At 34.5% G+C, this 15580-nt stretch overlaps 1 protein-coding gene across 10 annotated transcripts in view; it reads right to left on the bottom strand.

The window, feature by feature from the left end:
• Nucleotides 1-675: 675 nt before the first annotated feature.
• CSNK1G3 (casein kinase 1 gamma 3) overlaps nt 676-15580 on the bottom strand; it is a 72256-nt gene continuing 57351 nt past the window's right edge. For 3 of the 10 annotated variants that reach the window (XM_056513959.1, XM_056513960.1, XM_056513966.1), the window contains 5 exons: nt 14994-15089; nt 7662-7768; nt 7262-7285; nt 2473-2564; nt 676-1203 (listed from right to left, as the gene is read on the bottom strand). In XM_056513959.1, the coding sequence (XP_056369934.1) occupies nt 2507-2564; nt 7262-7285; nt 7662-7768; nt 14994-15089 (285 nt within the window). In that variant the 3' untranslated portion in view covers nt 676-1203; nt 2473-2506. The remainder of the gene's footprint in view (nt 1204-2472; nt 2565-7261; nt 7286-7661; nt 7769-14993; nt 15090-15580) is intronic. The other 7 variants (XM_056513961.1, XM_056513962.1, XM_056513967.1 and 4 more) reach the window with 3 other exon arrangements.

Below are 15580 nucleotides of genomic sequence, written 5' to 3'. Positions count from 1 at the left end.
CTTGGCTACAAAACTATTGGTTTGTTCATACTGCAAGCACTTAATCAGACTGTAGAGAAGCATCTGACACATCTTTGCCATCCTATGATACTAGTGAACTTACACTGCAAGACAAGAAAATTACAGGGGAAAAAAGACAGGAAATTTGGGATGCTTTGGGCTAGTACACAATGAAGGCAGAAGTCTAACCCATTTCCATTGCATTTGTTTTCTAAATTAAAGAGCAAAATAATACACCTCTAACTTTACATGGCACGTCCATATTTTCAAGTTAAAGATGCTATTAATTATCAATTACCTTAGTGAACATACAGGCTTTAAGGCTTATTCCACTTTAGCCAGATTCAATATCAGATTTGCTCTAGAGAACTCTTTTGAAGGTAATTGAGTCTTGTTAACATTGCCAGATGTACAACTTCAGTTATACAAACATTTGTATTCTTTGTACAAACACTTATAATTAAACACTTAAAATTACTGTACTGTAATTTTCATTGTTGGCAAAATAAAAGCAGATTTTCAAACTGAGAGGATGCTAAAAATACTTTCTGTTAGTAGCACCAGCATTTTGACAATTGTCAACAGTTAAACCAGCATCCGCAGTATCTCTAGACAGTGACAATTTGACTAACCAGTAATACTGAGGGCAAAAGAAGAAAAACAATGCAAGAATCATAAAATAAATCTTGAGATTTTATTATTTCGCAGTATGGTTGTGTACCAGTTCTTCATTTTTGAAGAAAACCGCTTTAGATACACTGCTACAAAGTCAAATAACTGATTTATGACATCCGTCTTCCTCTAAGACACTGCTATTTCCTAGGAAAGAAGAAATACTCCTCAAGTTCAGTTTTGCTCAAGATACTGTTCACTTGCTATCATTTCATGGGTCCATGGTTGATGGTCAAAGAAGCACTCCTATGTGAGAGTATCTTAAAGCTTTCAGAACAGATGAATTAAAGAAACAGAAAATGGATGCAGAGGAAACAAATCAAAGCACAGAGGCATGATATTGTTTTTCAGGGAGTCCTCGGAAAATGTGTTTATTATGGAGGTTTTTGCTTTGGGTTTTGTTGTTGGGTTTTTTTTAAGATCACAAGACAATAGTTGAACAAATAAGCATTTTCCCATGTTCTGTTTGGTTCTAGTCATTTGTTGCGCTGGATGGTTTTCCTTTTCCTCCGCTTGAATAAGCAGCAGCACCTGCAAGTGTGACATGAATTACATATGATATATAAAGAAACCACAAAACTAAACTATTTACTGTATACCTCATTTGAAGTATGCAGCTCAGGTATAGCCAGCACCACAAGGAACACATGAAATTCTATCGCAGGCCATTGATTTATTAGAGAAAGAAATTGAAGTAGAGATATTTTTTACATATTTCACCTCTTTTTTTGGAAGAAAGTATCAAGCTAAAAAAAGCTATAATGGAAGTGGCTATTAAGTTTAGAGTATTGATGAGAGTATCAAAAGCACGAGTATTATAAGCTGATTTTAAAGTGCATTTGTAAACATAAAGAACATTACCTGAGTACTCTTTCATAAATAACTGGCAATATGCCAAACAGAAGCTTGTGTTTATGACTGTGTCTGAACTATGCACTTAAGACATTATTGTTGCTAAAACAAGAAAACAATTTGAGCTTCCTTTCTCAACGAGAACTTGGAAAAACTTTCTCCAAGGCTATTCCACAAGACATTTTAGAAGGAAATATTAATGAACAATATAATTAGTGTTCTGATCCAGTGCTGTGATAATACCACAACAGTGAAAAATCACAGCTTAAATATAAAGCACACTGATATTCTCTCTTCTGCTTTACTGCGTACTACATGAATGAAACTAAAACTGACACTGTAAATGTCCCTTAGCAAATAGAGACAATCTGAAAGTATCCAAAAGAACACTACAAAATGAAAGAGTGGGAGGATGTTAGATATAGATAATATAGAGAAGGACTGCAAAAGTCCAGAAAATAAACTAAAGAGGAAAGCAACAAATAACACATACACAAAAAAAATTCATTTAAACTATACTGTTAGGCTTATTTTAAGCAAATTCCAGGTCCTGAACAGCACCTTTAAAAATAAAGCTTCACACTAAAGTGTTCACAATGTGTGTGATGAAAACTGAATATGCAAATTGTCTATTCTAATAGCTTGCCCCATGGAGTTCTGAGGTTTGGTTATTGAATTCTCACTTGAAGTGTTATATACTGAGGAGTCCTAAACTATGTAGTACAGCAGTAGTAAAAATATAAATGTACGGCATCAATAGCCTTGATCAGTAAATCCTTAAGTTCACCAAGCATTTTATATCACTAAAATTCAAAAGGAATTCAGATGATTTAGTTTGGAATATAGGAAATGGGGAAAGCATTTAAAAATCAGGGAGAACAAGGATCTAATAATAAGGTTCTACAGGGGGTGAGAACAACATCCAAAGTAAGGGGAGACAGAAGTTACCTTCTCCAAATATCCAAGGCACCCTGTCGTTCAGTCACTGAAAAAGTAGCAGTGGGCAGAGGCAGACCAGAACTGCTCTGAGAGTTACATAACTTTCAGTAGAAAAAAACATTGGTTATTCATGAAGAGGACGGCCAAAATTAAAATTCAGTAGGGGAAACTACAAAGATAAGTATTTTTACAGCTAGCAGAAGTGTATTTACAAAATTTAAAGAACTTCTTAAAGATGAGATAGAATTGGTTTTGAAGGGTAGTAGCCACTGACTGCAACTGAAATTCCCCCATAACTACTAACCCTTTTTTTAGCATCTGCCTATAACCACTAACATTCATTATCACTTAAGCTTTGAATTTACTTGTAGATGTATGAACTCCAATTTAGTTTAATTATTTTTTCACTCCAAATATTTTATATATGTATGTGCCCCGTATCAAAGCAAAGCAGTGCTCCTCCCTTTCCACATGAATTCTCCTATGATCCCGCAGATGAGGAAATTCTACCCTCAACCATGATGGTAAGTCACTTTTATACTTGTTCAAGATGAGCATGCCTTAGGGAAAGCCCAGAGAAAAATTCTGTCTTGGTTTATGACATTAGCATATACAGAATCCTGGTTACATAAGTAACTGCAGGAAGATGGTTAATTTATATTCTAGAACAGGAATCTAGATTTTTAACTCTTCACTCTTTAATTAAATTATGCTTATATGGATCACAATCACAGCCCTAGTAGATCAGACTTTTTAAATATTTAGGACTACTTGGATCCTCTTTGCAGTTCAAGGACACATTAGGTTTTCTTGCTTCCCTTATCAGAAAATTTTAACTTATTCTTGCTACAAATCTCGCACTGCTTTATATTCCCCCTGCATAGCTTATTAGTTTGCTACTTCTCTGTCAACCAGAGAAAAAGGGCACCATGCAATGGTGAATTCAAAAGTTCTATTTTTAACCAACATAAAGCACTGCTTTTTTAATCCTCTGGTCATCCGGACTTTGCATAATACTAGTATAATGAATATAATTTCTATTAATAGTTCTTTTGTTTGGGTTTTTTAAATTATAAAAACTATTCAACTGTATTTTAATTAAAGGAGAAATCACTAAATGCTGAAAACCTTTAATTGGTGTGGAAAAATAAATATCTTACTAATATATAACATATCTAAAAAGGACTAAACAAATGCAAATTCTATGATGAACTGTAAACCATAGAACTGTTTTGGAAATCTGAACTGAACTACACTGAAACACTATGTCTTTTTAAATCTAGAAGTGCTAGACTTCACATTGGCTTCCAAGGCCAAATAAATGCAATTTTAAGATACATCTTCACATGGAATTACAACAGATCAGACTGTATTGCCTGATAATAAATCTTATGAAAGAAACATAACCCTGAGTTAGAGATTCATAGTGCATGATCTGTCAGTGAGTATAACTCATAACAGAAATGTAGACTTGTTCTTAAGCATACTGTCGCTAGAGGGTGTTATTGTTCCTCATACATAATACAGATAATACATTACTTAGAGCCATATTTAAAGCTATAGATAGACAGGTGCATTGTTAAGGACTATTAAACCACAAATTCATTATACTATTCAATATGCATGCAAAATACAGAAGAGGTAAGTTTTTAAAAATTCTACTTCTAGGAAAGGATTTTTTTAAATAAAGCATTTAATGACTACAAACCTTTATCTGTTTATCTAACCTTTCTAGAGCAGGCAGTGCAATAGCAATCTATCAAATGCAAGAAACACTACACTTTTCCTGTACAATCTAAAGTGACCTTTGAGGTATTATCTGAGGTAGCAATCTCAGAATTATGGTTTTGAACACTTCTTGTCCTTCTTAAGACATTATCATATCTTTTTTCCTATTAAATACACTTCCTTCCATTTGAACTTGGGCCAAAATTCTAAAGTAACTTAATTTGTCATTTGTGTTTAGATAGCTGTGTTTTTATACTCGCCATCAAGCACATGGCAGGCACTTTACTGCAGCATTAGTAGCAAGTGTTTCAAGTGGAAAAAAAGATGCAAGATGGACAGATCATATAATCAGTTCTTGTTTGCCCTTCTCTGCCTTCCCACAGAAGAGCCTTTTGGTTATCCAAATCACACATGCTTCATAGAAGCAACTGTTCTGATGGCTAGCAAACAGTAAAGAGAGGTTAATTGCTCAGTGATAAATGAAAGAGCATCAGTAGAAGATTATAGATAGGTCTGTAGATCCCCAAGTGTCAGGGCAGCACAGTTATCAGGTGAGTTTTCTCCTTGCTTTACAACTTCATAAGTAACAACTGAAATAGGGCAGAAAGCAACTTTTCTAAAAACCCAAACCAAGAAAAATAACCAAACCACAACTTCTCTGTTCCCAACACTCAGAAACAAAACAAACAAACCCACCTAAATTCCCAAAACACAACACACACTGCTAAGTCATACTAACTGCACAAACACCATGAAAATGACACAGCAAAAGATTTAGAATATATACTGCATGTGAATACATAGATTTATCAAACAAAGAAATGTTTGATTAAATGTTAGTTAAATGTCCCAAAACACTAAAATCCTTACTGAAGAAAAGAACCCGAACTTATCCTTTCTGATTTACTGATTTCACTGAAATGGCACCAGAAAGGCTAATATTCAGCTAAACTACATTTATGTTTCTAGTTAAAATCATACATAATGGAGGCAATCCCACATGAGGGGCACCCTTTTTATATCTTTTAAATGAAGATAAAATCATGCTAAGTTTCTAAAAATAAGAAAACATCTTGAACAAAAAATGAAGCATTCCTAAATGAGATTCAAGTTTGTCTTCTCAGAGTATGAGGAAATGTTGCAAACAGAAGATATGAGCAAGACAGGTTAGCTTTGTTTATACTTTCAGGTGGAGAAAAGATTATGAAAGAGACGCAAAGTGAGAGTCTTTTGAGAAAACAATGTCTCCTAAAAACCAAAAATATCCATGTCATAGACATGAAAGATAAAAGTAATCCCATTCCCTTAACCTATTCCACAGTGTAAAATTTATAAACAAATGTTTAAATGTCTCACAATCCCTTTTGATATTAGGCTTGCAATTATCATGTTAAAATGTAAAATTATCTAAATCTTCTAAAGTGCTCTTTCTGAAAAAATATGTGTACCTATGCATTGATGTTTGATAGCAAAGCTGGAGAGAAGGTGAGGGTGAGTGGACATGCAGGTAGGTTAATTACTGCCAAAATATAAAACAACTTCAAAATATAAAAAACTACCTCCAAAAAAAACCTCTAATCACTGAGGAAACTTCAGCTTAAACAGACAGTGATGAAACACCAATTTGAGTGTTACATACTCAAAAATAAGAAAATTAATCTAAAGAGTAGGACACTAAGACTAGTTATTTTGTCTGTAACAAAACCAGTTAAGAGTAAGCCAAAAAGGTCAAGGATAGCATATATGGATAGCATATTTGTCCATTATGTATTCAAATCAGAAAAAGTGAACTTCTACATTTAAGCAGCTGAGTATCTTGGCTCCTGAGAACTCTCTTAAGTTTCTGCAGATAACTAAGTAAAGTAGGGAACTAAAAATGGATTTAATTGTGCTAAGCATTATCAAAGGACCAGAAATTTAATCTTTTTCGCGCATACATGAGCTGAGCATTAGGAAGATTATCACTGTGCTTACTCGAAGAGAGGGGACAGGGAATTTATCTATGGGCAGCCTATCAATATCCTTGCCCCATTGGATTTTTTTGTTTTTGTTTCAAATATGTATATAACAGAACTATATTCTTGACAGTAAAATAATACTGTACTCTACAAAGATTTTAGCACTCCAGCAAAAACTTTAGTTTTTCTCAGTGCTTACAGAAAGCCACTGCAAAAATGTGGCCCTACAGACACCTCCACTCAAAATTTTTAGTTACACATGCAAATAAAGCTTACCTACCAAAATCAGAACCTGCAGAACAATTGCTTTAAAAAAATGCACTTTGACAAATTTCCCTTTTCCCCAAAGTTAGGAGAATGGGTCCTAGAAAAATTGCAGCTACTGAATTGCTCTGCTACTAATGTATCCTTCAGATCTGTGTGCCTGTATTTTATGGCAAACTAGATCCATACCCTTGCAAAATTCTATTTCAAGCATAATTGTAAAATGAAACATGCTGGAATTCATACCACCTCTAGCTGTCAACAATATTTCTCTGCATTATCTTGCAAATCTAAGTTTACTACTCAAATATATAAACATTAGTTGGCCATCTCATGGGAACAGATCTTAATGTTTTTCCCTTTCATTACACTGCAACATTAAGGAAACTTTAAGTTATATTTCAGTGATTAGTCAGAAAATTGTCACAGACTAATACTCTGGTAAATATTTTCTTAACAGAGATCACTGAAAAAGTTGAAACATTTGGTAGCAATTATTCATTGAGTTATTTTCTAGATGTTAATACACTATCTGAATGCTACAATATTTGAAAGGAATGCCTTCCCCTTTCAAACAGAATAGAAAGTGAGAAAAAATATTTCAGTACCCATTAAAAAGGTTGATGTAAAGTATAACACAAACTACACAACTAAAAGCAAGCAGGATTTGAAGCAGGCAGAACAGCTCCTGAAGGTGACTTTTTGTAAAAACAGTTGTTTCACGGAATTAAAATGTATTTTGTCATTTCTAAGTAGACATTTTATTTTTAAGTATTCCGAAATTAAGTTTTAAACCCAAGAACAAAGCTCCTGGGGCTATTTCTGCCTGCCTGTGCTGTATAACTCACCACATGTTCAACACTTTCTGGCAGCTATACAGAAAGAGAGTAAGAGAAGAAAGAGAATCAGAATACAATATAGAGGAAGAATTTTACATCTTCCATACATGGCTTTTGGCAGTAAGAGCACTATCTTAAAATAAATATTTCAAAATGAGTTGAAATATAAAAAATGCATGCACTTCTCTAGCCAGCATAGCAAGACATGTCATTAAAGGCTTAGCCTAAAAAAGCACAACCTATAGGAACTCTACTGTTTAAAAACTTAAACACAAAATTAAGTATAGCACTGTAGGTTTGCTTCTCAACAATAGAAATTCAGTTGAGACAATATTTTCTAAACAACTATATGAGAAAAATATTGAAGCAGCCAAGCACAAAAGATCTGAAGAATATGAAAAAGACATACTTTGTTTCATCTGTTACTTCTACTTCTGCAGGAGCTGTGATGGGTGCATTTGAACGGCCTGCAGTTGGGTCATCCGTGTTCAGCTCTCCATTTGTTGAGCTTACTACCTGAAATCACAAGAAAGACCTGAAATTATACTAGTGCCAGACATACATTTGTTAATTCCTAAGGTTACAATACAGCTTAAAAAAACAGTAATTTTTGTTATTTCCATAGTGATTTTTATTCCAGTAATAATTTTCTTCTCCAGATTTTATTCTGGCACACCTATGTCCTTGTAATTTTCCTTTCATATCTATTAGTGGAACTGACCTCTGCACGATGGACTCACTTAAAGTGAGTGGATGAAGCAAAGCAACTCTGTGGATGACGTTTACTAATCTCCCCCACATCACTTCAGAGCCTGAAGGGAAGGCACTAAGCACTTTTCCGATACAATTTAGTCTAGTCCAATCCTATCTCTGGTCCTTCAGTGTATTTATGCTCCTTAGTTTAACTCTTTATATTCAGACAGAATATGAAGGTCTGATTCAGTTGTATCTCCAAGAACTTTCACCAGAAAAGGGGAAAACTAAGGCTGTCTTCTAGACCTAAGTGTATAGACGGTAACTGATTTTTAGGACACAAAAGTATCTATTGCCAAAAAACTTAATAAAAAAATAATCGTAGTTCCTATTAGTTTACCATTAAATTTCTGTGTAGATTGTTCAAGTCACCATAAAAGCTGTGTTTCTCTGGGAATATTTGTTTGGACTTTAAACTAAGTGGAACCCAATACTCTCTCTCTCAGCTGCTGGACTGAGTTTTCCTGCATGACAAATGAAGCCATTCCAGGGGCTCTTTGTTATTGACCCCACAGAATACAAAAAGGAAGATGGTTAACTGGCTGTAGACAAGTGCCTACCTGATCAGAGCTGCTGACAGTGTTAACTGACCCATTAATGATCTGACTGACACCACTGAGAGGTCTATTAGCTGCTAAGTAGCAGCAACTGCTTTGCAAGGCAGCAAGCATAAAAACGTAATTTTGGACAAATAATATAAAAGTTTGCAGAAAACATCTGTAAACAATCAGCTATAGAGACTAAGAGTGGCCCATAATTCAAGATTATCAACAGCTGTTGCCTGATGGTCAGAGACTGAGGTAGCTGAAAGGAGAGGAAAGGAAAATCACCACCATAATATTATTTCCCTCACTCTTCCAAGCTCTCCTCTTATTATAGCAGTTATGTCTCATCTATTTATAACCAGAGCTAAGAGCCTAGCCTACTGAGGTTTGTTTTGTGGCTCCTATTGTAACTAAGTACAGTGCTTCAGAAGTTTGCTGCACTCAAGGCATTTTCCATGCCCTTTGCCCACATGAGGCTGTTTTCTCCCTTTTCACATTTCACTAAAAACACAAACCACTGCCAAAAAAACCCACAAGCTTGTAATGAAATAAAAAATATGTGAGATTGCAGGAATCCACCTACTTAAATTTTAGTCAATATAACTGAAGGAATCATGGGACACTAGACTTTATCCCTGCAATGATAAGCAAGACAACGGAGTTTCAGCTAGGAGTCTTAAGCTTAGTTTCCTATCACTGGGCACGACAAAAGCACTTCACATTCAGTGACAGAAATAGGTAGGAACTGTACTTTAACAAACCTTAAAATGGTGGGGGCAGGCATTCTGAACCAAATATCCTGCGCTACTAGTTACTGGGTTTTACAGAGTCACAGAATATTCTGAGTTGTCATCATTGTACATATTTACTAAGAATGGGGATATAGTATTATCCCAACCACCTCACCAGGTATTTTACTATGAAGGTCATTTCACTGCTTCTTGTAAAATACCCAGAGTGGAAAAGTCCATCAAAATTACTTGCTAACTAAGAAGCAGTCCTAGAAATGTAAGGGTGAAAAAAAAGCCTTGCTCAACCTGACCAACAAAAGAGCTTGGTTCCAAAGGAAGCACAAAAGTACAGAATGGTTATGGTTGGGAGGGATCACTGGGGGTGGAGGTCATGCCTGAAGCTCCCTGTGCCTAACTATAAAACTAACCAAAACTACAGCCTGCACTAATCCATACTCGGCAATGCCACCCAACTAAGACTGTAGTCAACCTTGCATGCAGCCCTATTAATGCAGGATTTCTACTCCCTAATCTAGGCTTAAAAAGAACTTTTCTAAAAATAACCTCAGATCCAATGCTCAAGATTGTGTAAGAGTGGTTGATGAGAAACAGAAGCCTTTGTCTTCAGCTTACTCAAACAGAACTAGGTAGATCAAGAAATACCAGGACAGGTATATGCCCCTTTCTGGATGAGAAGCAAACACAGTACAACTTAGCAATTCTCACTGTTGTAAAAAACAGGCCACAGTTTGCAGAAGCATTTGCAAGAACTCCTGTTTTCTTTGCTTTTCCTAACAAAAAAGCCATGAAAAAATGTAAGACTTTTACACAGATATAACATACTGCTCATACTGCTTTCACACTTCTTTCCCAGGAGCACCTGTTCAATGACTGACATCTTTCTTCTTGGACAGCAACATTTAAAAAAAAAAAGAGATCAAACTTAACTATGTACACATCTTCATTTGAATTGGAAAATACAGAAGTATCTAAAAGTCCTTCCTATATTAGCAATATTGTAAATATTATGAATGTGCTGTACTAATCTAAGCTGACTTCATCTTTAAAGGAGCCAAAATCATCCTCTGCTGGGGTCAATGCACTACTGTCTGCTAATAAAGAACAAAGCTTATTGCAGATTATTCTTCAAACTGACCTCAAACTCATCTTTTTCTTGACAGTGGTTTCCATTAGCTGGGTAAATCTCTCTTCAAAACAGCTTTTTTCCTAAGTTGGTGTATTACTTTGACTGTTTATTTTAAGAGAGTTTGAAACACTTTGTTGAAAACTTCACACCACATGGCAGAAGACTGCCCTGCCTTGCTCTGGTCAATAATAGATAATCTCTGCCTGTTTGACAAGTATCAAGAAGAAAGAGATCATAGTCCTTCCCACACAGATACACAGCCATACACACTCAGCAAATATGCAAACAAATACTATGAAGTGTAACTGTCTGTTGCATGACTTAGTTTAGATGGGTGAAACATAAAGTTCTTCTTTTTGGAAAGAGTTACAACCGCTGAAAGCATGAGTGAACCAAAGCATATAAATTCAAAAAACAGCATCAGTCATGCTTCTCCAGGACCACAAACTCCCTGAGTTTCACTCATATCTACTACTGCTGAAAGCAGCTCTAGGAGCTCATCACTGATGAAGGAAATGAAAGAAACAAAGACTCATACAAAGGAGTACAAGAGATAAGAAGAACTGCTTCAATTGCATTGTCAGAAAGGCTGCAGCTCTATGAATTTAATTTCACGTTACATCATAAAGTACTTTGCAATCTCACCTAAAAGAGCCTTCAATAAGGCAAATCATTACTTTTTTCTCTCCAACTATACGCCAATCTGCTCAAAAATTTGCAAAACACAGGCAGGAAGATATGGGAACATAACAGAATTGAGCAAGAAAAAGTCACCCAGAGGACACAGTATGCACTGAAGTAGTGTTACACCAAATTCTATATCCAGAATGCACACAAGTAAGCCATAATGAAAATTCATCACAGCAGATCCACATAAAAAACTAAAACTATAGGAGAAAGAAGCTACATGGAACTAAGTTTGCTTTAAGAGAAACTTTTAATTTACTTTCTCTACTTGTGACTCAAGTTGGAATGGGTTTCCCTTGATGAAATCAATAGCCTGTTGAAAAAATGATGAAAAACAATCTCTTAGAAGACTTGAATAAAACTATAGAGAAAAAATTATGACATTTATGGTTTTAAACTTAAAAATTCTATTACAAAATGCAGATTAACTTTCTTCCCTGAAAAGTAACATAACTAGGCTTCATAGAAAAAATATTTTTAACATTTAAAATTAGAAGTATTCGTGAGTAAGCTACTCACCTATTTTCAAGTGGGAGAATAACCATTAAATTGAAAACCTAAAACTACTCTAAGCATTTTTATAACTTTATCCTGGTTTAAATTTAGTTTCTTCAGATTTAATCAGTTCTTTAAAAGTTTAATATTAAGAAGCATATATATCACTAGTTATTTCTTGATACTTTCTATCCCATGAGGTAAAGAAAGAAAAATTCCACTCACTAGCCATTAATGACACATTAATTGTGGAATAGATTGATTTCTTAGATACATGGTCCTCTGGAAGCTTGATAAAGGCCATTTATAACAAGACACAGTTAAGCCTAAATACCAGTTCCCTAAATGGCAACAGTAAATCTTCAACCTCTACACTTTGTTCTGGATTAGGAGGCAAACTGATCTTTTATTTGCTATATTCAAAAATCAGTTAGAAAGTCTGCCATGAAAAACAAACTTTGCTGACTTTCATTACTATAATCACAAAAAGGAATTGCAAAAATTTGAAACAGAAAAAAAACCTACGTTTCATTAAGAATCTCAGTAATTGAATTCTCCACTCAAAAAATAAGGCAGTCTGCATCTCTAAGCAATTCATAAGAGATACTACACAATTCTTAATTTTATGTTCAAAAATTTTTCAGTTAAGACAAAAAAATAAAACCCATCACATCACTTTTTAGTTCACAAAATCTTAAAAAAATTGATTTGTTTCATCTAACACTTTACTATCTTGACTTCCTGAAGGAGAGGAATCTTGGAACTCAAAACTACTTCCATCAAACATAAAAATCTTTCAAGCAGTTCCTAAGTACTGGGAACTCTTTAACCCAATCTTTCAATATAATCTCCTTTTAAAGAATCTCCCAATGGGAAAACAGAAAGAGAAAAGAGGTGATAAAAAAATGGAACAGATTAATACAGTCTTCACTAGTGCACAAGCAGACTGCAACTCATACAGAGAAAGAAATAATTCAGTATCATACAACCAATATTTTGAGAAGTGAGGCAAACTTACAAAAACAAAGGCACAGAAGTTGTTGAATGAATTGTTGGGAGGTATGAGCTGATCATTAATAAGTCTCCATGAACTAGGAAAATGGACTGAAGTAAGCGGAAGAAGGGATGTCTTCCTTTTACAACTCAATTTCCTAATACTATTTGAAGTTTAACTGATTGTATAAAGTAAAATTAGACATGTCTAAGCACATTAGGATCTCTTGAACAGCAGCCTAGGGTGTGGGATAAATTAAACTTATACAAAAATAGAACAATATCTGTTAATGAACAAACCAGTTCAATGGTTCCCACTTGTACTTTTCACTAAGAGCATACAAATGTATGCAAACAAACATATACACCACCACTCAGTCCCCTAGATGTTAATATGTCACAGAAAAGAATCATTAGCACCTTTTAATAACCACCTAGATAAAGAACCTCAGGGATGAAATCAGCAGTAGTACTACTGATGACTAATAGCACTGGCCTAAAAACATTCCACTATCATTTTAAAATAATCTGACAGATTTTCATATGTTGCAGAAAGAATTGATAAAACTGATCTCAAAGATGAGCAGTGGCTCACTAACATTACAGAAAAAAAACCACTTTAATTTTACACCTCAAGATTCAACTTTTCCTTTGAACAATTTTCTGTGGGACTTAGAGTATTTGTAGCCTTGAAAGCCTTTAGGAATCCTACTAAAGTAGCTAGCTAATGAACCAATTTAACAAATAGCATGATTCAGTTAGTATCCCTGCAAAAAGGGGTATTTGGCAACAGCCAGGGGCTATGCCACAGCATAACTGGAGATACTATCTTATTTTCAAAGTGCCCTTAATAAGGAAGCTTGACCAGTCCACAACAAAAAGCAATCCACTGTGAAAACACTCTGCTGCACAACGCTTCATCTTCAAAGACACAGACCATGGTTGCAGTTTTGCACAGTGCTTTTATTCACATGGCAACTTCTTAGCCTCAACTGATCTAAAGTATCTGAACTCAGACAGACTGCCTGCATCCTGTGAGGAAAAAGGATAAAAACAACGCTATATTAACAGTAAGGAATATCAGTGTTATTACTTGTTATTTCCTAGAAAGTGTTCTCCCCATCCCTAAAGGGTCTTTAGCATATTTAACAATGGATGAAAATTTCTTGCAATTGTTATGTTCTACCTGACAAAGAAAGAAAGGTTTCTTAAGTGCCACAATTGCCAACAGTCATATGATGATACTTTGTAAGTTCTACTACCTGTAATTTAACAAATTCAATGTGTATTTTTCTTACCTAAAATATGGGAAAATAAAGTTTTTTAAAATGTTTTTTAATGGGAAGAACAAAACAACTTCTAAATTTTTCTTTATACACTATAATAATTATCACCTACTACATTTTGTTACATTACATCTGTTTCTAAAGCAACACAACTTAGAGAATGTTATCACACTGACAGGACTGCAGCCTTGTTTTCTGCACCCTGAGCTTTTCATTCTTTCTTCAGGCCATGACAATTTTTTTTCCAAAACAAAACATTCAGAAGAAACATACATAACCTAGATTGCCATAATCAAAAATGCAGCAGACAATTTCCACACACAAGCCTCACCCAGATAAGACTTCACAAAGCTAAATCATTTTCATTTTGGACTCAAAAATCTCAAAAGCTCAAAATCTCATGTAGACTTCAGAGTTGCCATTTTGAATATCTCAGTATTAATTCCTCACATTACTACGTTTCACATGTAAATATATTCAAAGAGAGAAGCATCAAAAATCTCAAAAAAATAATTTTAAAATTTGAAAAAAACAAGCAGGAAAAGAGTGCTTTGAACATGAAATAAACTACTAATATAGGAAAAAATCTGCTGGTTTCTATACATTTTTTCACTGAGATCTGTGTGTGTCTCCCACTGCCCTGGGAACATTTTTCTAGTCAATTACTGTTTGAATAAAGGAGTGAACTTAAAGCAATCACTAAACAGCATTTTAATTTGATATTTACTTAAGGAACGTAAAACATAGCTTGAACAAAACTGAATTCAGTGGGTTTTAGTTGCTAATATAATTAACATATTTGAAGTCTAAACTTCAGTTGCTTGAACTGAGGTAAGTATATATTCTGTAAAAAACACAGTTCAACTGTTTTAAGACTTTTACTAAGAAACATCCAAGAAAAATTCCATCAACAAAAAGTTCCATAGTTTCAGCGCCTGTTTTCAGTTTGACAACTGAACTGTGAAATAATAAATAATAGCAACATTCTGAACATTACTGATAAGCAATCTTGATATAAAAACATGAATCGTGATACATTACAGGAAAGTAGTATTATGTAATGCAAAAGAACTGATTCAGGTAATGCAAAGAAGCAGAAAATACCTGTACAGAGCCACCATGTCTGTCGGATGCCAGGTGAGCCCTCAAATGATGTGTATTGGTTTGCTGTGAGTCCCAAGCTGCCCTGTGGTCTGTTGACTATAATTTTTGAATGTATTAGGATTTATGCAAAAGAAGAAAATAGATTAAAAATAAACCATTTGTGTATTAATTGTCATATATAATTTTTAAAAAGCAAAGAAGCTCTACACACTCAATCCCTATATAGATTGCACTTCCACATTATCAATACTCTTGCACATGCCTTCATATAAATTTTCATACAGAGGTGAAGCAGCTAAAACTCAAAATTCTTAATAAGAAAAAGTACACTAAAACAACCGTCCAATTTTGCTTAGGAAAACTGACACGGCTCTGAATTCCTAACATTGTTACCACCTAAGTGATTAGCCTGGTTTAAAAAAAAAAAAACAGTGAAAATATTATACGTACATGTTAGAACTGAAAGAGAGGATTTAGTGTATGGAGGAGAAATAAAAAAATAAAAAAATAAAGAAGGGGAAGTAGGGAGAAAACTCACTACTGATTCACTACACTGTATCATAGCTTCAAACAAGCAAGCTTTTAGG

Source organism: Oenanthe melanoleuca, chromosome Z (genome assembly GCF_029582105.1).
Source record: "Oenanthe melanoleuca isolate GR-GAL-2019-014 chromosome Z, OMel1.0, whole genome shotgun sequence".
In the NCBI taxonomy this organism is placed as follows: Eukaryota; Metazoa; Chordata; class Aves; order Passeriformes; family Muscicapidae; genus Oenanthe; species Oenanthe melanoleuca.
The sequence above is the reverse complement of the archived record's forward strand: the minus strand, read 5'-3'. Positions and strand labels throughout refer to the sequence as shown.